At 43.4% G+C, this 23,704-nt stretch overlaps 1 protein-coding gene across 8 annotated transcripts in view; it reads right to left on the bottom strand.

Annotated features, from left to right (window-relative positions):
- NRCAM (neuronal cell adhesion molecule) overlaps nt 1-23,704 on the bottom strand; it is a 286,665-nt gene that overhangs the window by 35,521 nt on the left and 227,440 nt on the right. For all 8 annotated transcript variants that reach the window (XM_047849512.1, XM_047849514.1, XM_047849517.1 and 5 more), the window contains 8 exons: nt 21,405-21,589; nt 19,807-19,938; nt 12,003-12,146; nt 8,845-8,956; nt 7,167-7,333; nt 6,927-7,074; nt 4,805-4,929; nt 2,414-2,515 (listed from right to left, as the gene is read on the bottom strand). In XM_047849512.1, the coding sequence (XP_047705468.1) occupies nt 2,414-2,515; nt 4,805-4,929; nt 6,927-7,074; nt 7,167-7,333; nt 8,845-8,956; nt 12,003-12,146; nt 19,807-19,938; nt 21,405-21,589 (1,115 nt within the window). The remainder of the gene's footprint in view (nt 1-2,413; nt 2,516-4,804; nt 4,930-6,926; nt 7,075-7,166; nt 7,334-8,844; nt 8,957-12,002; nt 12,147-19,806; nt 19,939-21,404; nt 21,590-23,704) is intronic.

Genomic DNA, 23,704 nt, shown 5'->3' with positions numbered 1-23,704 from the left:
TTAGGTCTATACAGCTTCGTAAATATTCATGTCTTAACAACTTAACCCATTCGGCGTTGCATGACTTCTCGAACCTTGTGAAGAGACTGGTCACCACCTTCCTCATTTTCTGTTACACACTGATTTTCACGTGGTACTGGCTTTTTTACCACAGCGATAAAGGCTTTGCATATATGGCATCATCACAATATGATAAAGCAATATCATGTTGGAACTCTAGGCGGCCCCAAGCTAGTATTTCATGTGGTGTGTAACACATGTGACTGTGTTTTTTAAATTGATTTATTTTTATCTTCGAGAGTGAGCAAGTTGGGGAGGGGCAGAGGGAAAGAGAGAGAGAGAATCTGAAGCAAGCTCCATGCTTAGCATGGAGCCTGACATGGGGTTCGATCCCATGACCCTGGGATCATGACCTGAGCCAAAATCAAGAGTCAGAGGCTCAACCGACTGATCCACCCAGGCGCCCTGACTGTGTTTTTTAAACATCAAAATTTAAAAATCAAAAATTTAAAAAAATACCCCGAGGCACCCTTTGAGTTTGTTGAGGTTCTACGGGGTACTTCACGGAGAACTGCAGTCCTACCTGTCTCCCTGCGTCCCCTCTTGTTCTTCTAGAGACCATCTTCAGTAGAAGAGCCACCATGATTCACTCCACTCCTCTACTTAACTCCCTCCCATGACTTCCCAGCCCTTACAACGGCCTGCAAGACCTGCACCGTTCACAGTCCACCCCTTGGTTGCTGCAGCGGCTCAGGAAGACCATGGCCTCTCATGCATACTGAAGCAGATCCTTGGGGAAGGTGCAGCTGAAGGAGCCTGATGTCAACACTCCTTGTGGCAGGTTCTTTCCTGAAGGAAGGTCTGAGTAGTGTGTGTGTGTGTGTGTGTGTGTGTGTGTGTGTGTGTGTTCTATACATATATATGTGTGTGTATATACATGCACATATACAATGTGTATTGCATTTTACATATGTACATACACATACAATCATATTACATCCAACATGATATATATTATTAATTTTACATCATTTCTGTCCCCTCCGCTAAAATACAAGCTCCATATGGGCAGAGATTTTTGACTATGTTGTTGTAAAACAGTGCCTGACTCATAATAGGCAGTCAATCAATACCTATTGAATGAATGAATGAGAGGATGAATGAAAGAGTAGAAATGCTTTGAAATCTAATGGTCTCACTTTAACATTGGTACAAAGAGTCTGCAAGCATCCTAAGTGGCTAAATCCGGCTACTGTATTTAATTAACTGGAAGACTCAGCATGAATGGATGAGTGTTCTGGTCAAGGACTAAAAACTCAGTTGAGAAAGGAACACCATTAAATAACACAAGATAGAGAGGAGGCTTCTGTTGAATTGCACTGGAAATAGTCTGTTTTACCAGCAGGTGCAATACGTCAACACTCACATCATTTCACAGTAATCTGGGGGTAGTCATCAGAAAGGAATTTAGTTTTCCTGCAGCATATACCTGAAGGTAATAATATATCACAGGCCTGTGATACTCTCTGAAGTATCTCTTCAGTTCTAAAACTTCTAAGCACATCTAGAGTCTAATTTTATTAAGTTCTTCCAGTGTCCTTATAGTGTGGCTCCTCCTTTGACTTTAACTCCCTAGGCTAGCATCATCGCGGCGAGGATTGGACACTGTGGAATGAGCCTCTTCGCAGCAGGGGTTGATGGGAAGAAAGAGGCCCGTACTGGAAGGTGATGGACTTAATGTCCACACCCAGCTCTGTTACCAACTGTGGGTCTAAAAAGTCACTTTACTCACCAAATCTCAGTTTCCTAATATGCACACTGGCAGGACGGTGCCTGGTCCTCCTACCTTTTTCTCCCACATTAATAGGCAAAATGAGTAGCGTACATCTTCCTACTATGGTGGAAATTTACGGTGATTCTTCTTTTTTTTTTTCATGTTTATTTATGTTTGAGAGAGACAGAGAAAGAGTGTGAGTGGGGGGGCAGGGATAGAGACACAGAATCTGAAGCAGGCTCCAGGCTCTGAGTTGTCAGCACAGAGCCCAATGCAGGGCTCGAACCTCACAAACTGAGACCATGACGTGAGCCGAAGTCGGACGCTTAACCCACTGAGCCACCTAGGCGCCCCAAATCTACAGTGATTCTTTTGGATCTCATACACAAAATGAAAGTGTATTTGCTTAGTTAGTTAACATCATCAGCAATTAAGTAACGTCTTCCACCAGAAGCTGTAACCAGGAATAACTCGGGCTCTGAAGAGAGGGGAGCTATATAAATAAAGGTTTCTGTTCTATTAGTAATGAAGCAGAGAATGCCAACAAATATCTCTGTAAGGAATTTCAATCACACGTGATAAAGTACTTCAGAAATGGTCGTGAAATTGACCAGTGACAAAGAAAATGACACCACATACTTGTAATAGGGCTATTGTTGTCATCGCCTGGGGTCCACGACAGCTGAACACTTTTGTCGAGTTGATCCGTCAATTCTAAATCAAAGGGAGGATTTGGGACATCTGTAGACCGAACATACACACACGGTTAGCCATCCATCCTTATGAGGTTGTCTTTTACTTACTTGTAACACCATTCACAGGGGGTGCATCTTAAAGACACAGCACACTTAACGGTCAAGGAGCATGCAACGGAAATGAAGTGCCAACAGCCGAGGTTGCTGGGAACACACAAGCACACCCAGGACAACCCATCAATGAGTTCTGCTTGCTTCTTTTCCCAATGAAACCGAATCACGTGTGACCAAAACCAGTGGGGAGGGCCTACGTGGTTCACCAGCACCCTCGGTGTGTCTTCTCATAAACATGAAGGAGCGCAGACAGAAAAAATAACACTGAAGCTTAATTTCTAATAAATGGGAAACAGAGAATGGCAAATGCTGAAACACAAATACAGTCAAGCACAGGGACTGCTGATTAAGAAGGCTTAAATGTTCTTTCGGAAACGTGGGAAGTGATCGATTTTGGAGCTCCTGGAGAATATTTATGTTTTTAAGGGAATTCTAAGATTGCTGCTCTGTAAGTAGCCCTCAGCATGTGTACCTCATGCAGATACTCAGTACAATGGTCAGACACATGGGGACACGGTGTGTTTACCCTCAGAGGACACTAGGGTACAGACACCTGTTGGATGAAGGTGTCCCAGAAGCATGTCCGTTTCTTCTAAAGGTACTTCCGAGATCCAGAGAATTTACATTCCCCTCTGGGCTCTTTCCTGACCTTGCTCTTGGGCGTGATTGTAGCCCTTGGGGAACCAGAGGCCATAAAACTATGGGCACTGCTTTCCCACCAGTAAAGAAACAGTAAATGTCTACCAAGGGCAGTTCTACAGCATAACTAAGGATACTCTGTGAAATTCAGCTGAGTTTATGCTGTAAAATTAATTTTTGTATTTATATGCTGACTAAAGATGAGGGTTCTTTAATCAAAAAGAGTTCTGGAAATAATTTCTGATTTATTTTCCAGACTCGGAAAAATCACACAACTTGGAAGTGCCTTCATGTTGGTCCTCCTTTAGTGATTTATGTTTCTTAAACACAGTGAGTTGGTTTTCTCTAAGACAATAGTCAAATGTTGTTCCAAACAGCCATTGTTTTCCTATGAAAATTTCTCGAATATGGAATCCCAAAACATTTATGTTTCCAAAACAACTTGCAGTAGACTGAAATGAAAACCTAATTTGTGGAATGGTATTTGAGATATTTGTTTTCATTCTGTAAAACATGGATGGCAGCTTTTGAAAAAGCACTCTGCTACTTTACAAGGGAATCATATCAAAGAGGGACTTCTATCAATTGAGATGACTTTAGAATAACACATGAAAGGGAAGCCTGGGTGGCTCAGTCGGTTGAGCATCTGACTTCAGCTCAGCTCAGGATCTCACGGTTCACGGGTTCGAGCCCCGTGTCGGGCTCTGTCCGAAAGCTCAGAGCCTGGAGCCTGCTTCAGATTCTGTGTCTCCCTCTCTCTCTGCCCCTCTTCTGCTCATGCTCTGTCTCTGTCTCTCTCTCTCAAAAATAAATAAACATTCAAAAAAAAATTTTAAAAACTGGATGTTAAAAATTTTTTTTTAAAAAAAGAACAACACATGAAATATTTAGACATGAGCGGTAATACATTCAGTGAAGCATTCCAGAGCTATCATGAAGAAATGATTCATGGCAGTGAATGGGGAATGCACCAGAACACCAGACAGAGCCCTTTTCCTTAAAGAAACACAGTGATGTGATAGAGAAAAGAAAGTATTTTTTTTTTTTTGCAAATGTGGACTTGTTTGACAGAAAATAGAGAAAGAAGACTTATATTAGTTTACCGTAAATAGGAGCTGGAGTTGGAGTAGGAGCTAGAAAGGACATTAATATAAAGGATTTTAATCAAAATTAGGAATGGAAAGATATAAGATAGCACAAGAAGACAATGACTGAACATGATTCAGATTCTAATGCTAAGCTGTGCGCTTAGCTGTGGGACACAGCATCCGTAAACATGCAGTCACAACTTGGTGGGGGGGGAAGGGGAAGTCCTTCAATTTTAAATAGAAGTACATTATTTCACCCAATTTTCTTATAAAAGTATCACTAATATGCGCAAGCATCATTTTATTCCAGCGCCGCTACATTGGTATATTTATACTGAAATTACTGCCTTCAAGGCCTCTTTCAAAGAAGAAAAATGTACGTATTTAACTGACCCACACAACTGTGACACTATATCAAGCAAACATTTACTACTGAGTTTTCCTTCCAGCCTAACACGGGGCAGCAGTGGTGCCCTGTGTGTCCCCACTCTTACCGACGACGCTAAGCACAGCACTGGCGGAGACCATGTCTAGAGTTGTGTTGGCCACGCATGTGTAGGCCCCACCATCGCTGTCCCTCACATCAGCTACCTCCAAATGGTCCTTGTCAACAGTGAACCTGCAAAGAAAACATGTTCAGAGCAGCTGAAACGGACCTCCAGCCACACACGATGGATGGTTGCGTTGCCGGCACGGAAGAGGCTCTGTGAAGTGGAAAACAGAGAAAGATGGGGCGGCTGGGTGGCTCAGGTGGTTGAGCGTCTGACTCTGGATTTCAGCTCAGGTCATGATCCCACGGTTCGCGGGATCGAGCTCTGCATTGGGCTCCGTGCTGACGGCGCGGAGCCTGCTCGGGATTCTTTGTCTCTTCTCTCTCCCCATTGCCTGCTCATGCTCTCTCTCTCCCTCAAAATAAATAAATAAATATTTTTTAAAAAGAGAGAAAGATGATATAGATTTGCAGCTCATTAGAGCAAAAATCCAAAAAATATGTATTACTTTGATAAAGCTTAAAGTTGGAAGACAGAGGGGATTAGAACCCTGGGTTGGAAGGGATGTCAAGTTGTCTGGTCTGAAGGCTTATCAAGCACCCTTCTGCAGTTTTAGGCACTTCCTTAAAGACCAGGGGCACCCAGAGGTGAGGTGGGGGCAGCTGCGGTAACCCTTACTAGTGGGCTTTCCCGTGGCTTCTACTGCTAAGAAACATTCAAACACCACCCATCCAGCTCAATTTCTAGCAAAGTGTGTATTTTTAAATAATTTATTGGGGTGCCGGGGTGGCTCAGTCAACTGAGCATCTGACTCTTGATTTCTCATGGTTTGTGAGATCGAGCCTTACATCAGGTTCTGCGCTGACAGTGTGAAGCTTGCTTGGGACTCTCTCTCTCTCTCTTTCTCTCTCTCTCTGCCCCTCCCCCACTGTGCTCTCTCTCTTTCTCTCAAAATAAATAAATATTAAAAAAATAATTTATCACTTACTGAAGAAATTTTCTGCCATTTTTGCCACATGCATAAACTCTCATAGGAGACAGTAAATGCCAAGAATGGTATCGACTTTATCACAAGAAATAGGGAGACCGAGACCAACAAGCACCAGGAAGAGTTCTCTAGAGGTTACTAGCTGGCATGAGAAATTAGTAGGTCAAAAATCCATGTAAATTGGATTCATGCATGGTTTTAAGGAGGCTCCATAAATCATTAACTGTCTTTGCAGGGAATTTCCAAGTTAAAACTTTAGCCAGCTTAACGCGACAGTCATTTCCTCCTACTTTCTTCTCATCTTTAGCGACTCAGATTCCACAAATAAAACTGGCCAGCTGGAAGCATAGAATTACATGGAAATTCTGGGTATAGAAGAGAAGGCCACCTGGGTTTTTTGGGGGGGGGGGCATTAAGCGACAGGCACTGTTTGGGCACATTTGCAAGCAAACCACAGAAAGCATTCCCACCAGCACACAGCATTTCTTCCCATAGGGGGCGATGCTTGTGGCCCCTGGACCAGCTAGGATTCACATAGTCAGCTCAGCACCCATTCTGTCAAATTGACGCTTCACCAGGAAGACAGGTATGAGTTTGATTTCATTCCAGGCTCAAGGACTGCTCAGGCTCTTTTAGATACCTGTGGGTTCCCCCCCCCCCCTTCTCTTTCTATTGGCTTTAGGTGAAAGCAAAAGAAAATTCCCTCTCCACATAAAAACCAGTGTCCTTTAAAATACCGACAAGGATTTAGACACACTCTGCTGATTAAAGCGATCGTATTTCTGCTTATTTGTAGAATGGTAATGAAAACATCTGTCGAGACTTCACTGCACACAGTAGAAGACAATGGAAGTTATCCAAGGCCTGAAAGGTTTTTCCTGTCCTGAATTGCCCAGGAGACCAACACGCAAAGATACAACAAACATTCTCAGGGTCTATTTCAATAACTCGATGCCTTCTTAGGTCCAAGCATCTTGCAGCGGGGAGAAAAATGTACTTTTTTTTTTTTTTTCTTGGAGAGAGCAGATTTCAGACACTTTAGAAACGTCTCTGCTAAGTCACTCTACAATAAACCTTTAGTTCAAAGCCGCTTAAAGAGACGAAGAAGAGAAAGGAAAGAAAATGGTCTTCAAATACCTTCCGTCACTGGGCAGCTCACCGTTGTCCTTCAGCCACGTGATGGTGAGGGTCAAGGTGTGATCGTGTTTCACTTTGCATTCAAAGGACACCGTGCTCCCTCTTTGCACTACTGCATATTCAGGCTGCTTAATGATCCTGGTTGGATCTGAAATTTAACTTCCGTTATCCATTGCCAAAGCTGAAGAATTTGCTCAAAGCCACATAATACGTGAAAAAGCTTCATTACCTCTGCCTTACCTTTGATTTCTAAGTGAACTTCATTCTTTGCCATTCCTAACTTATTCCTTGCAACACACGTGTAAGTTCCTGTACTGTCCTTTTGGGCCACAGGAATTTCCAAAGTTCCATTTTCATGCAAAACATAAATATCGTCACGGAGCGCGCTACCCTTAGCTCCCTTGAACCTTCATTACAGAGAGTATCACAAAGGGAATAAAAAAACCCATAATTTGAAGTCAGACATAAAATGCTACATTCAAGGTCAACACACGATGGTCTGCATGGTAGTATCAAGTTCAGAGACGTTTGGAATCTGCACAAGCCATTCGCAATTGCATGCCTGTAAGTCAGTGGGGTCAATGTAAGGCAGGATGTAAAACAGGAAGATTTAATGAGAAACGGTGTGGAAGCACTAGGGTGACAACGCAAAATACTCAAATTCTAATTTTCAGTACCAGAGATTCATATTTCATAAATACATCACTATCTATTCTACCTCTAAATAGACGATAAAACAGGCAAAATGAAGACTGAGCTTTCTGACATCTCCTCCCTACTGGGACTTATCTGTAAGCCCGTCTACAGGCTACAATTCTAAAGTGATCTCGATTGGAAGATACTTGATTTGAATTCTAAAGAGACTTTTGGTTCGTATCAATAAGAACTTACTCGGGGAAGAAAGACAATAGAGCATGGATGCAAAGTATGTGTCCATTCAACTTCCAGGCTATTGTCAGACAGAAGTGGGGACTGATAAAAGGGGTGAGGCAAAGTCAACCTAAGCTAAGCGTGACCTCACCAGGACACCGGTAAAAGGATACCAGTGAGCGTGGATAGATCCAAATCAGGAAGCTCGGGTGGGAGGGGCACTAAAAATGAACACTGGGGAATGAATTCTGTTTTTGAGCTTATAGGACCCTTCTCTGACCCCAAATGATATTCTATTATCAAGGAATGTCCCCAACCAGCTCTCCAGCCAGCATTCCTTGTGAAGTCCCAGGTGATGTCCGTGGCATTGTAACATACGGGAGGACCTTCAATTTCTAAAAAATACATTTCCAGGGGCACCTGGGTGGCTCAGTCGGTTAAGCGTCCACTCCTTGACTTCACCTCAGGTCATGATCTCATGGTTTGTAAGTTCAAACCCCGCGTCGCTCTGTGCTGACAGCTTGGGATTCTGTCTCCCTCTCTCTCTGCCCCTCCCCCACTTTCTCTCTGTCTCTCTTTCTCAAAATAAATAAAGAAATAAACCTAAAAAAATGCATTTCCAGATACCTCTGTGGTTGACAAAGTGTGCTGCTAAACAGACTGGACATGTGTTAGGTATTTAGCACACAGCAAGTAGTTATACCTGTTTATGAATGAATTTCAGAATAATAGTATGATGGAATCTGCACTGTCCGTTCTCTGACTAAATGAAAACCCAACACACAGAGAGATTTGAAGGCTTCAGCCAATGTAAATATTAACAACAAATAGATGGGTGCCTGGGTGGCTCAGTAAGTTAAGCGTCTAACTCTTGATTTCGGCTCAGATCAGGATCCCAGGGTCATGAGATCGAGCCCCACGTTGGGCCTGCACTGGGCATGGAGACTGCTTAGGATTCTCTCTCTCCTTCTTCCTTTGCCCCTCCCCTGCTCTCACTCACTCTCCCAAAATAAATAAGTAAATAAAAATAAACAGAGCCACGACTTACCACTCAATGGTAGGAAGAGGAGACCCAAAGAAGGCACAATCCAGTAAAGCAGGCCTGTTTGCAATGACCTGATAGAGTGTATTTGCAGATGTAAGGATTCGTGGTGGCTCAGCTGAAAACAGTTTAAAAAGGTAAAGTAAATATTAAAATAAACATTTCGGCCCGCCTAAATGTATTTGTATTGTATTGCAAGCTTATAGTAAAGCATTATCAGTATGCCTTTTCCTGAACATTCTCTAGCAGGACACCACCGGTCAAGGTGGAGAAATGCACATTTTCTCCTACCTCTTGTCACATGTCTTTCTCAGGCACAGTATTTGAATGATCTATTTATCTCTATCTCCTACTGTACTGTGAGTCCCTTACGGGCAGGGAATGGGACTTTTATTGTTTTCTCCCCAGAAACTAGGTCAGTATCTGGCACAAAAATAGCAGTCAAGTACATCTTTGTTAGCTGATGGGCCCATCCTAACCTCAGGGTTAGAACGAGAATGAATGGGTAGGGGTGGTGGGGAGCAGACAAGGCGGCAGAAAAGAGCGAAGTGTGGGTGACCGAAACACAGAACCAGAAATCCAAGCTTCCTCCTAAACATCCACCAACATTGTAACTGTGCTCAGCTCTGCGTGTGATTTCCTGCTCTTCGTTTCAAGCATGAAGGACAAATACCAAGTCCTGATTGGCTTCCTGACTTTAATTTCATTTGAAAGGGAGCCTACTACACTTAAAGAGTTGACAGATAATTTCTGGCACCGTGAAAACAATCCTCACATAAATTTTTTAACAAACTTGATGTCTTGGTAGTTTTTGTCCAGCATGAGAAATATCATGATCACATAAACCAACCATTTCATGCAGCACAATCAAATTTGGAATTAGGGAGCTGGGCTGGGAGGTCGGGGGGATGGTGGGGGGGGGGTGGATGATGCACCCAATGATCATCCTTGGAGGAGGGGTTAAAAAGCCAGGCAGAAGCCCCAGGGCTCACACTGCAACAGAAATGAGAACATAAAGTGATTGAAAATTGTAAAGGCAATTTGTGTCCAGTGCCTTGTAAAAAAGAAGACACACGAATGGCCAACAGACACCTGAAAAGGTGCTCAGTGTCACTCCTCATGAGGGAAATCAAAACCACAATGAGATACCACCTCATACCCTGTCAGGGTGGCTAAAATCAAGAAGACAAGAAACAACACGTGTTGGAGAGGATGCACAGAAAAAGGAACCCTCGTGCACCGCTGGTGGGAATGCAAACTGGTACAGCCACTCCAGAAAACAGTATGGAGGGTCCTCAAAAAACTAAAAATAGAAATACCATATGATCCAGTAATTCCCCTATTGGGTATTCACCCAAGGAAAACAACAACGCTAGCTCGAAAAGATACATACACCCCTATATTTATCGTGGCACTGCTTACAATGGCCAAGACATGGTGGGGTGCCGGGGTGGCTCAGTCAGCTAAGTATCCAACTTCAGCTCAGGTCACGATTTCATGGCTTGTGAGTTTGGACCTCTGTGCTGACAGCTCAGAGCCTGGAGCCTGCTTCAGATTCTGTGTCTCCCTCTCTCTCTGGCCCTCTCCCGCTCATACTTTGTCTCTCTCTCTCTCTCTCTCTCAAAAAGAAATAAACATTAAAAAAAAAGACATGGAAGCAACCTAAGTGTCCATGAAGAGACAAATGAATAAAGTAAAGGTGTGTATGTGTGTATATATATATGTATGTGTGTGTGTGGAGTATTACACAGCCATAAAAAGGATGAGAGCGTGCTATTTCAGACAACATGGATGAACCAAGATGGTATTATGATAAGTGAAATAAATCAGACCGAGAAAGACAAATACCATATGATTCCATTCATAAGTGGAATCTAAAAAAAAAAAAAAAAAAGAATCAACAAACAAAAAACAGGAGCAGAACTGTTAACTAGAGAGAGCTGATGGTTGCTGATGGGGATGGGGGTAGGGAGCCGGGCAAAATGGGGGAAGGGGAGAGGGAGATATGGGCCTCCAGTTATGGAATGGGTAAGTCACATGAATAAAGAGCTGAGCATAAGGAGCAAAATCAATGATATTAACAGCAAAGTGTCAGGACAGATGGTAGCTACGTTTGTGGTGAATAGAAGCATGAAGTATAAACAAGTATAAACTTGTCAAATCACTAAGTTGTACACCTGAAACTCATGTAACATTGTGTGTCGATGACACTCAAACAAAACAAAACACCAACCATTTCGGAAGATGTTTCAGTGTATCATAGTTTTCTAAACATATTGCTAAGAATTGATGAATAAATGTACATCTGTGATTAGGATAAAGGCCAAACATTATGATTAATGATTTATTTTTTAAAAATCAGAATCATGAAATTGTTATTGAACTTCCCAGTTCCTAAAGATGGAACAGCAGGAATATCCTGTTACTAAAAGCAGATGAATGCTATTTTCCTTTGGAGCATTGACTGGGAATGGAGCCTGACTATCTGGTTAATTATCCAATGAATATATTGTTTAATTTTTTTTAATATTTATTATTTATTTTTGAGACAGAGAGACAGAGCATGAACGCGGGAGGGTCAGAGAGAGAGGGAGACACAGAATCCGAAGCAGGCTCCAGGCTCTGAGCTGTCAGCACAGAGTCCGATGCAGGGCTCGAACTCACAGACTGTGTGGTCACGACCTGAGGCAAAGTTGGACGCTTAACCGACTAAGCCACCCAGGGGCCCCTATCCAATGAATAATTAGTCACTATAAGAACTGTGTTATAGGGGTGCCCGGGAGGCTCAGTTGGTTAAGCGGCCGCCTCTTAGTTTCGGCTCAGGTCATGATCTCAAGGTTCGTGGGTTCGAGTCCTGCGTCGAGCTCTGCGCTGACAGTGTGGAGCTTGCTTGGGATTCTTTGTTTCCCTCCCTGCTCTGTCTCTCAAAAATAAATAAATAGATATATAAAAAAAATAACTATCTTATGAAAGAACATCAAGGCCAGAGTATAATAGCCTTTGTGGCAAGGTCTGTATCTTATCCACCTTCATATATCCCATCTAGCTCTCAGTCCTCTGTGTGTTGCACATGGTAGGTACTCAGTATATTTTTGCTGAACGAATGGAAGACTACAGCAGTCATTCACTGAACTTGTCATTTCTGTAATCAAGGGAGTGCTTACCCAGCACATTTACAAATGCGTTTGCCAGTAAATATCCGTATTCATTAGAGGCGTTGCACTGATACACCGCACTTGATCTTTCTTGAACATTCGAAAAAATAATGGTATCGCCATCGATTTTTCTGCTGGGGTCATCAGGGGCAACTGGGTGCAAAAACAAAAAGCACGTATTTATTCCTCTTTGCTTAGAAGATGTGCAGTTTGAGGTCTGCATTATAGTAAGTACGACAGAAACCCACACGAATCTAGGTATGTGCAGTAAGGGGGAGGAGACTGAGAACCCAGGCAGAAACCATCATTTTTCTTCCTCAGATTTTAGTTATCACGTGTCAGCATAGGGTTATGCTCGATACTTATTTAGTCCTGAGTGGATTCAGTCCGTAAAACTGAATATCGTTTTTGAGCGATCCGGCAGTGGGGGGAAGCACAAGTTAGGTGAAAACAGCAATACAAATTCAGGAAGGCGTTGCCTTTTCACAAAGAAACTGTGGTTCTTTACGAAGAAGTGAGTTAATTTATCGAGAGGAGACAGCAAACGCTCATTGAAAATACAGAAAACCTCTAGCCCATCCAAACCTGTGTCTCTCGTTGACATAGCTAAATAATAAATACCTATAAATATAAATATTATATATTATATATTATATTACATATTATATATTATATATATTATTTGAATATATAATATATATAATATATTATTATAAATAGAAATATTATATATATTATTTATACTTATATATAAATAAATCAATACCTAAAATATAAATAAATATCTATTTATTTATAGGTACATACATAAATATACAGGGCCAATAATCAAATGTGCAAACATTTCTTTTCCTGAATCGGAAATTCCTGAGGCCGAAACAGATTATGTGAAACTTCTCTTAAAGAGAGTGTTTTTTAGCTAAACCTCTCAAGTATGTTAAAAAACAAAAAAACCCAAAAACCAAAACCAAAAAAAACCCCAAAAAACCTAGAAACCAAAAAACCAAAGTCAGGACCGGGACTGATCCTTACTGCAGTGGAATGAGAGTACCATAATAGGTGAGAATTTAGTCCAGGCCATGCCTAGCGACGTAGAAGTGCGGTGCTCCTGGAGATAAATGCCCTTCTGCGAGGGCTGAACCTTAGACTGTGACCTTACACCGCATTAAAAGCGCACTGAAAGGGTTGACAGGTACCGGCCTCAGCACACTGATCCAACTCAACACTCAGTGACAGCACTCTTTCTCCAAAAGCCGTTCTTGCAACTTGACCCACTTAAGAAAGAAGCCTTTGCTTCCATTCCAAACACCATTTTTTTTTCTCTTTGATGACAGAAAAGAAGATGCGCGTCTAAGACATAGTTATCACCGCGTTTGGACACTTTGATTCCTTGCAAGTCTCAAATGTTTGGTTCATCGGTGGTTTATTAACTCACTTTCATACAAATAAACAGAACTATAGTTACTCATCCTTGTTTTAGTATGTGGATCTGGAGTAGTGTGCTCACGCATGCTGTGTTTGTTTTCCATGGCTGCTGTAGCAAGTTACAAAATTAGTGGCTTCAAACCACAGAAAATTTACCGTCAGACCGTTCTGTATGTGGTTGTTCGACACTCCGATCACAACTAATAGCTAATTTGTAAAATCACCTTAGACACTCCAGTTAACTCACTAGTGATGGGGGATGCCTGGATCCTTTGAGTTGGTTTCTTAGCTCCTTTCTGCTGCTTATGACTCTGAATATTTCAAAATTGCCTTAAGAAACATGCTCTTCCAACCAGAAGATAAATACAAGTTCTAATCCCCCTAACAGGGTGAAGACTGCATCAATACATGACAGCAGAGGACAGAAATGTCACACTGGCCTAGGAAGCAAACTATGGCTGTGGCAGGCAGCCAGGTACCCTGAGAATGCAGTATACCCCGGGGCCACCAAGGGTATACTTGTCCCAGACCCCAAGTCTAGTATCACGGGGCCTTTCTGACTCACCCACTCTCAGTGACATCCATCCAAGCAAAGCTTTTGGAACAGAGCAGGGTTTCTAGAATCTCTTTCTTTGTCAGCTATGCTCAGCAGTTTTGGACCAAGCACTTGGGCACTCAGTGTTGGGCCACACTGGGGGACTCTCAGTGCCCACCATTCTGACGGCACCTCGGCGGACATTGTAGGCAGCAGGGGGGCCGGTTGAGTAGTGTCTGGGCATTTCAGACAGCGATGATGCTCGGGCAGAGCCCTGGCCTGAATCTGTCTGGATGTGTGAGGAGAGCTCTTCACGTTCCTTGAGTGTATGGACCTCTTAAAAGTTACACCACCATGTGATGTTTAATGGGCACAGAGCTCCAGGTTTGCAAGATGAGAAAGTTCTTGAGGTCTATTCAACAGTAATATGAATGTACTTAACACTGCTGAACTGTAGACTTAGAAATGATTAAGATGGTACATTTTATGTTATGGTTTATTTTTTTTAAACTATAATAAAAATACATCACCACGAACTCGGAAGACCAGCTCAACCAATGAAGCCAGGAGGACAATCTTCCCTCAGTGGGAACTCATGAATCACAACATAAACCATTTTAAAAAGCGTTTTTGTAGCCCGCCCTTGCATTTTTATTTGCTGTCAACTCATCTCAATGCTATTCTTTACCTGAAAGGCATCTGACTGTACCTGCCTTGTTGCTGCTTAATGGAGCAGTCTTCAAATATTTATTTTTTGGCAAGGTGTTTAGGAATGAAATAAATCCTCTAGGTAAGAGTAGGGAATAAGCTAATATCTTGCCACGGGGATTTGGGCTACATTTTCCTTAAGTACTTTAACTAAACAAACACAAACAAACCCGGGAACTGTCGCGGTGACATATGGAGGCTCAGTCGGTACTGGATAAAGAAGAAAATTGCTAGTGTAGAGATACTGGAAGCCCTTGGATTCTGTGTGCTGGCTACTGGATAGGAGTAACTCTCCATCAACCAAACCCCAGTTATCCAAAGGAATAACGATTAATTCTGGGAATAAGCAACTTCTTTTGCTATCAATGAACAACAAAGAAAGAAATTTGAGCATAGAGGCATCATGTACAATTTAGAGCCCCGAAGATAAGGTTCAGAACTGGGCTGATATCTTTCCAACAATACATTCCTTTATTCCAACTGTCCTGACACAGCTGGCCAAACCTAGAAATGCTTCCAGCAGTTACATAATGAGAATGATAATTATTGCCACCTCATATGTGTAGGGAGCACTATCAATTTAACAGATAGTTTTGTGTCTATTGCATCATTTTATTTCAAAAAGAACTTTATGCAGTGGATTAACTAGAAAGTACGTGCACTTTGGAGAAGAGAAATTAGAGACTGGAGCACCTGGTGGTTTAGCATGAGATGACGGCTCAGATTTTCTGAGTCCGTCTACTTTATAAACATCTCCTTGAAATCTGAACATTTGGCCATGATGGAGATTTTCCTTCGTCTGCTTACTCCATCCCCCAGAAGGGAATGCCAACTGAGCCCTTTACTTTGGAGAAAAGGGAGAAGGGAGATGCCTTGGTGGAATCTGGGGACCAGCCTGGACCAGGTCTCCATGCCCCTGGCAGCTTCTCCTGTGCTCCTGGCTTTCAATCTCTCCGTCTGATGTCAGCCAAATACAGAAGTGTGGCCACAGGAGATCTGTCTACTCTCATTCTTTTCATTCCTTCCCCTCCTCATCCCTTAGAGAAAAGGGACCTTTTAACAATGATGGTGAGATCCTGTATGTGCTCCACCTGGAAGAATCTGAGCTGTTCCACTACTCAAATAGGGGACGATTAAAGATCTACATGTTTTAGGCTCATCTGCTGACTCTTAAGACAGGGACAGGTTCACATCGTCCATGGCCTTGGCCTTGGACGTCGTCTTCCTGATTCTGGGTGCTACTTTCACACCCTCCCACACACTGCAGGTCACACAATAAAATCAAAGATCTCTTCCGGTGCCAGCTCTGTACATCTGTGTTCTTTGCTCTGACTTCTGTAGATTGTTTTAAAAAATATTTTAGGTAGTTTTAGGCAAATTCCATACTTAGTCTGGTCTGGTTTTTTGCTTCAAGGAACATTTAAAGCAACCTGGCCGGTCCTGGGAGGACAGAGCTTTGGAAGAGTTTGCGATTAGACCCCAGACACTTTTCTGAGTTAATTCTTCCAGTTTTCTAAGACAATAGATTCCAGTTCTGAAATGCAGTCACAAATCGATAATGTAGTACTCTGTTAACAGAGCCCTAGTCTTACGCCTCCCTCTCCGTGATGCTGGTTCTCCTTCTGTAGGGTCTATGTGCCCTTGGCAGCCAGGGCCTGCTGAGCTAGGAGATATCACTGTCCTTAGGTGACTGTCCACAGTCAGGAGTGGGGAGGCGGTGTGTCTGGTAGTGTGGTCCCCTGTTGTGTCGCACCTGGCGGGGACACTGCACAGCTCCTTGCATGATGCTGCAGAGACACGGCCGTTCCCTGACCCTCACCCTCAGCAAATGCCTGCCCCCCCACGCCCCCGCCACAAGGTTTCTGCAGCTTCTCAGGTGGAAGGGTGTTCTTGCCAGATGGCCTATGTTCCCATTTAATGTCCGGGGTCTATTCTAGGCCCCCTTGAAGGTCAGGAATCCTCACCAGGCCCATTCTGTGCCTCCGTATACCGCAGCAGACTGCTCTCCCTTGCCAACCCTGCCTCTCTGCCACCAACCCCCTCCCACCACCGCTCCCTCGTTGCTGGAAGCATCTACAGGTGCACAGCTCAACAAGCTGCAGATGAGAAAGAAGCCTGTTTCCCATGTCCTGAATGGCTCCCAAACCTCAAAGGCAATTCTGTTTAGGGGCCTCCAGATTCATGGGCTAATTATCAACCAGGATAGAAAGGGCAGAGGCACAAAACTCCTCAAATTTCTACCGACTGTTTGACAGTTTTCTTCCTCACATACTCCTTCTGTTGGATCAGGGGAGGGCAACACAAGGTGGAGACACATAGGGTTCGCTTTGAACTTAGCTATGCAAGACTCAGCAGAACTGGGAGATGGATCAGTTGCTGGGGGCTAGTAGGGAACAAGGGGGCCCTGTAGTATCGTTGTGCAGAGAGCTATGAGGATCCCCACCAGGTGCCTCAGGCCATCACCTTTCAACAATGAGATTCCACACAGTGACCCATGCACTTTCAGCCTAGCCACCAGATGTGGAGAGAGCCACCATTCAGACACTTCATATCACCTTGGTATAAGCATATGGCACCTGTTCCCGGCACCGCGGGGCAGCCTGGTGGGCAAGGGAGGGCCCTTGCTTTGCTGCCATGCTGCATGGTGTCTCTCCCCGCTTGTGGACCAGAGGGACTTCTCTGAGGCATGCCAGAGGTCGGGGGACCCTGGGTCTGTGGGCACCGTAGAATCTTGATCCTAACTTTGCTCAACTCCTTGCTGTCCTTCCAGTGGGGACTTGATGCATACTTTCGGGATGGAAGAAATGAACTAATTTGGAACCTGATTTGGGAGATTCTGTTCTAACTCTTTCTGCTCAGGACCTAATCAGATGGTCTGGGGTTCTAGAGGGCCTAACTTATATCTCAGGGCCGCCGAACTGCGCCTCCCCTCCCCAGGCAGGCCTTTCCCAACTGCTGCTCCCCGCAGATAGCTCATTTAAAGGGGTGTCTACGAGTGAATTTCAAAGCCTTCAGTACAACTGGAGCCACAAGGCTCCCCGAGAGACGCTGCCTGTGCCAGGTTTGGATGGACTATGAACCATGGATCAGGAAGGGGTTTATCTTTCCAACCTTCCCTAGCTCCCTGGTTTTTCCGCTGGGGGGTGAGATGCACGGCCCTTGCCACTTGTCAGTCCCCCTGAGGCCAGATCTCAGGTGTGCAGTTAACCTTCCGTAAAGGGCACAGAACACCCTAGCTGCACAATGTGCCGTCACAGTACTGAGCACGCCCCGTCCTTTCTTGCCACTGTTTATGCATTCCTGAGCAAATCAGATACTGCACCATAAAACTTCTTCTTTAGGTCTGGGCTGTATGCCTACCGTCTCTGTTTTCTCTCCTGGCAACAGCTTCCCAATGCACCACCACAAGGTACTCTCTGCACTTCTTCCTGATCCTGATCGTGGTTAAAACTGGGAGTGGAAATATCCAAGCCCCAGCCCCTGGCCTCTTTAGAATCTGTGTTCTTCCTGGAACATACTTCCTTTTACAGTAACCACAGACTGTCTGTTTTAGAGTATCTGATAAGTGCTGTGTAGTGTGACACAAATTCCTAATAAACAGCATGGAACGGGGAGCTCTTACTTGGTTTAGACCCACAGTTGCAAGACCCTGATAGTGAGAAATGGGGACTAAGCCATTTAATATCTGCTGGTAGCTCTCAGATCCATCGCAGGGTGAAGACTCTTTCAGGAAAGTCAGTTTAATGGACCTTTTGGTCAAGTAAAAGTAGAACAAATTTTTGATTCTGGCTCAGAGGTAATGAGGAGCAAAGGTGTTCTACTTCATAAGCCTGAAGGTTGTCTTCATTGTGACTCAAGAATATTGTTGCATGGGTGCCTGGGTGGCTCAGTCGGTTAAGCGTCTGACTCTTGGTTTCAGCTCAGGGCATGATCTCATGGTTCATGAGTTCGAGCCCTGCCTTGGAGCCTGCTTGGGATTCTGTCTCTCCCTCTCCCACTGCCCCTCTTGCACTTTCTTGCTCTCTCTCTCAAAATAAATAAAAATAAACTTAAGAATATCTTTGCAGATTATACTATTGGCTAGGAGGGTGATCTTGAGTCTGGGTTTTAAACAAAAGCTGATTGCCTCTCTGTGTGTGTGTGTGTGTGTGTGTGTGTGTGTGTGTAAGAGAAGGTGTGAACTCCAAGAAGGGGAAAATGTGCAGTCTCCTGAAGGCAGCAGTGGGTGGTGAGTGAGGTCGGGGGAAAAAAGAAGACTGAGTGGGATCTCTGGATGCCTGTGACTAAGGAATCTGTGAGCAAGGAGATACAATATCCATTTTAAGTTTGTTTGTTTGTTTTTTCTTTGCCATAACCCTCAAGCCTTCTCTCATCTTCAAGCCTTTAACCAGGTTTTATAAAACTGGCCTTTGCTGTGCTAGAAGATCAGAGGACAGGACTGTGGCCACACTCTGGGGGACTGTTCTGGGCGGCACGGCGGCAGGCTGGGGAAGCTGGCTTGAGAGCGAGCAAGCCGGGAGCAGTCCAGGAAAGGTGGCTCACGAGGTGGCACACAGCAGCCAGTATTGCTCGAGGTGACCTCGGCATACTTGGGGAGGGAAAACTTAGCGAAGATGGAGTGTCCAGCATACAACCACGGTCGGGGGACCTGTTCTTTGAAGGGCTCTAAACAGGACAGCCTCTGAAGACCACAGAATTTAGGAACATCCTGGCTATGCTTAGGAATGAGAACTCTTTAAATGACAACAGCTGTGTTTCTTCTTCTCGCCACATCCCCCGGCTCTATCCCTAGCCTTCCCCGCATCTCCCTGGACTCCTACAACATTTCCTTGAGCCACTTGACATTTTGAACGAAAAAGATAATCTGAGCTTTTCAGTCCTGTTTATTTCTGACCCTGTCATTCTTCGTAGGGCACACGTAGAACACGGGGAACATTGCCAAGTCCCCATCAGCACACAGCATCATGTTAAGAGCACAGACTATTCAGTCCTAAGGAGTACCCGAAGGTCATAAAATAAGCATCTAAAGGTTATTTGGTGCCTCTTTTTTAACTGCACACGGCTTCCTTCCTTAACCACCGGTATTTCATCCTCCCACTGTGTTCCCCGCTGAGACTACAACCAGAGCCAGGCGAGGAAACTTACTTTCTATTGGGACGCCATTTGATAACCAGCTGATCCTGGGCTTGGGGTTGCCGTTAGCTCTGCAGATCAGCGACCCATCCTCTCCCGGGGACAGTACAAGATTTTGAGGTGCCAGGATCCAGTATGGAGCCGCTTTATTAAGGAAAGAAAAAAAAACCCACAAAACTTTCAATCATGCAAGTATTCTAGCAAATTTAGTATGTCGAACTATTTTAATAATAAAGAATAAGTATTTTGCAAAACATCTATTAGCTTCATTTGCTTAAGAGTGGATAGATTTGTAAGCGATGTCCCAAAGAACACTTGAGATTTTCAAAAGAATGTTTAAAGGGATTCACAGACGACTGTGTATTGTTTCTAGACCCTTGTGCTATAAATGTCATCTTGTTTTACATTAAAGTCATCAGGCATGAAAGAGGTAACAGATTTCACAAAAGAGGCAGAGGAATTTACAGTACAGGGACGTGTTGAGAAGCATGAATTTAAGTTCTGAGTCCTGCAGAATACACCTAATTATAAAACCAGGAAGCAAGTCAAAAGACTTCCCACTTTCGAGAAGTCACAAAGCCAGTATAGAGTGCCCCGTGAGCCCTTCACCCAGCTTTCTCTAGCGAGGTCTTACATAACCATGGTCCAGTTATCAACACGAGAAATTAACATCGGTACAATACTATTAGCTAAACTACACCCTCTATTAGGATTTCTCCAGTTCGTCTACCAATGCCTCGTTTCTGTCTCAGGACCCTGTCCTGGACGCCACATTGTGTTTACTTATCCTGTCTCCTTACCAGTCTCTTCCCATCTGCCAGTTTCTTGGTCTTTCCTGGTCTTTCATGACCTTAATACTTTTAAAGAGTACTGCTGATCAGTTGTTTCGTAGAATGCCTTTCAACTTGGGTTTGTCTGACGTTTTCTCTACACTGAGGTTTGGGGTGATGGACCCTTCTTACTGCATCCATCTTTCAGGGAATACATGACACCAACATGACTTATCACGGCTTATGTTAACCTGGCTTACTTGGTTGAGGCCATGTCTGTCACATGTCTCCTCTGAAAGTGACTATCCACCTGCTTTCCATAATCTATTTATTAAAAGTGAGTCACTAAGTTCAGCCCCCACTCAAGGGCAGGGAAATTCAGTTCCATCTCCTACCCAAAGGAATGCTAAAGAATTTGTGGACATGTGTTAAACCCCCCTCCATAATTAAGTTTTGGGGTGTGTGTGTGTGAGAAGAAACACTTTGAGGCTATGCAGGTACCCTATTTTTCCTTCAAGTTTTATCCACTAATCTCAGCTTTCATTACTGGCTCTTGCCTGCAGCAGTTATAACCGTGGGATTTTAATGGCGATTTTCGATTTCCCTCATTCTTTCTACAGTTATGAAGCAGAATTCTTCTGTGAGGAAGATTTGAGGGAGAGAATTTTTAACTGGCTTGAGATGCATTATAAATAGTAATGTGAAGAGCGTCAAGGTATTGGGAATGTTGATATAAATTTACACTTATTACTACTGAAGAATATAATCAGAAGCATATTTAACTGAAGATTTATGAGTTCTCATGAAGGCAAGAGCAACACATCTGAAACAATTATATACCTTTGACCGTGACAGAAATGGTATGATGGATTGCTCCTAATGCATTTTTGGCTATACACTGGTAATTTCCGGAGTCTGCTTCTGAAACCTGAATAATCTGCAGAGTTTTCTTAAAGTTCCTATAAAATGTCCGGTTGGTGGGTAGCGTGCCGTCCTCTTTTATCCAGTAAATGACCGGGGTAGGCCTGAGAAAATAAATAAATGTTACAACAGAGAAGTTCACCTAATTGCTTTTGAGGGTGAATTTTCATGCAAGTTTGTAACAAACTGTTTGTATAAAGATCATGAGAAATATAAAGACACTGTAACTAGCATCACACTGTTATAAATAACTCCCCCCCCTCCCCACCCCGGGTGGAGGTGGTGGGGGGGGGGGGTGGCACCCAGGTGGCTCAGTCTGTTAGGCATCCAATTCCTGATTCTTGATCTTGGCCCACGTCAGCATCTCACAGTTCTGTCAGTTCAAGTCCCACGTTGGGCTCTGGGCTGACAGCACAGAGCCTGCTTGGGATTCTGTCTCCCTCTCTCTGCCCCTCCTTGGCTTGCCTGCTCTTGCTCTCAATAAATAAATAAATAAACAAACGTTGAAAAAATAATGCTCAAAACCTTGTATTGGAGTCCATAAGCTACCTTTTCACACAAGCAGCCCCATGCTAATTCATGGTGCACCACAAATTTTGACTTCCCTGATTCCATGAATGGGCTGGTATAAGTGACTTCACTGAAGGGACCTAATTATTTTCTGCAAAGCTCTGATCCATGAGGCACTCGTGGAAAATTTTATATGAAGGATCAATCAAAAGTGTTACTATGAAATTAATGATACCGAGGTTTTCTTTTTTTTATCAGCTAGAGTTAAACACGCAGAGAAAGAGGACGTCTGGGTGGCTCAGGTCATGATCTCATGGTTTGTGGGTTCGAGCCCCGCGTCGGACTCTGTGTTGACAGCTCAGAGCCTGGAGCCTGCTTTAGATTCTGTGTCTCCCTCTCTCTCTGCCCCTCCCCCCCTCATGCTCACTCTCTCTTTCTCTCTCTCTCTCTCAAAAATAAATAAACATTAAAAAAATGCAGAGAAAGAGCTGACATACCTATTTGTGCCCATGAACTTTTATACCTATATCCCCATCAGATGGAAGAATTTTGACCTAGTGATTTTACAAGATTTCCATGAGGGTAAAATAAAAATCTGCTGGACACGAACATTTACTAAGCACTGAACTACAGACCAAGCACTAAGTTGTGTGCTGGGAAGATAAAGACAAAAAAAAAAAAAAAAAAAAAAGGTCTAGGCCCTCAGGGAGATCATAATATTTGTCATTAGAAATTCAAGTGGGATTAATTGATTAGAGAATTGTTTTTGGTTTGCATAGTTGAATATAAATAATTGAACATGTAAATTTGATGAAATCGCTTCTAAAATAAAACATGCTGTGAATATAAAAAGAGGTATAAAATGTAAAATCATTTGAAAAGCTAAATATTCATATATATATACATATACATACATATATATATGTACATGTATATATATATATGAAGATGTGCTATCTGATAGCATATTCTGGTGTTTCTTTGTAGTCAGATAATCTGTATCTCATACGATCTGAAGGCAAGAGGGTGACAGAGATAGAAGCATGACATCAAACGAAGTCATGAATTGTTCTGGAGGCTTCCTTACTACCCAGTGGGCAGTTGTTAAGAAAGAGAAGTATTTTGATTCTGAGTCCTACAGCTATTGGCTTAGAAATGAAGAGAGCCCCACTCTTAGTTTTACAACATCCCAAGGTTTAAAAAAAAAATTCTTTTGGAAGTTCGATGCAATTTCCAAATATCAATCATATTTTAGTTTTTACGTAAAAGACCATTTGTGGGAAGGAGAATCCCAAGATTGTGAGAATGGGTACACCTACTCCCAAAAGTTAAGATTTTGTAGAGTAAACCACTTATTAACACCATGATGATGAAAATTCCAAAGTCTGTTTGTTTGTTTTTTATTCTGGTGGGCAAGATACATATTTTAGATCTTTAAAAGGGGTTGGTAGCTTTCAGGTACGGGAGGAACTGAGAAGTGTGTGTTGTGATTTCCTGACACGACCAGCAGAGGCCTCCCTGTGTCTCCCACAGTGAGCAGCGAAGCCATTTCCTGGAGACCCATTCTGGGAAGGAACTTGAGAATGCTGGGTGACCAGCATCAAGGACAGCACAGATCGGAACATGTCATCACAAGGATGTTTCTGAGATTCCGTTCAATGTTCCCAGCACATGTGCCCATATCAACAGGACCTGCTCTGTGCCAGGCC

The sequence above is a fragment of the Prionailurus viverrinus genome, chromosome A2 (assembly GCF_022837055.1).
Source record: "Prionailurus viverrinus isolate Anna chromosome A2, UM_Priviv_1.0, whole genome shotgun sequence".
Lineage (NCBI taxonomy): Eukaryota > Metazoa > Chordata > Mammalia > Carnivora > Felidae > Prionailurus > Prionailurus viverrinus.
The sequence above is the reverse complement of the archived record's forward strand: the minus strand, read 5'-3'. Positions and strand labels throughout refer to the sequence as shown.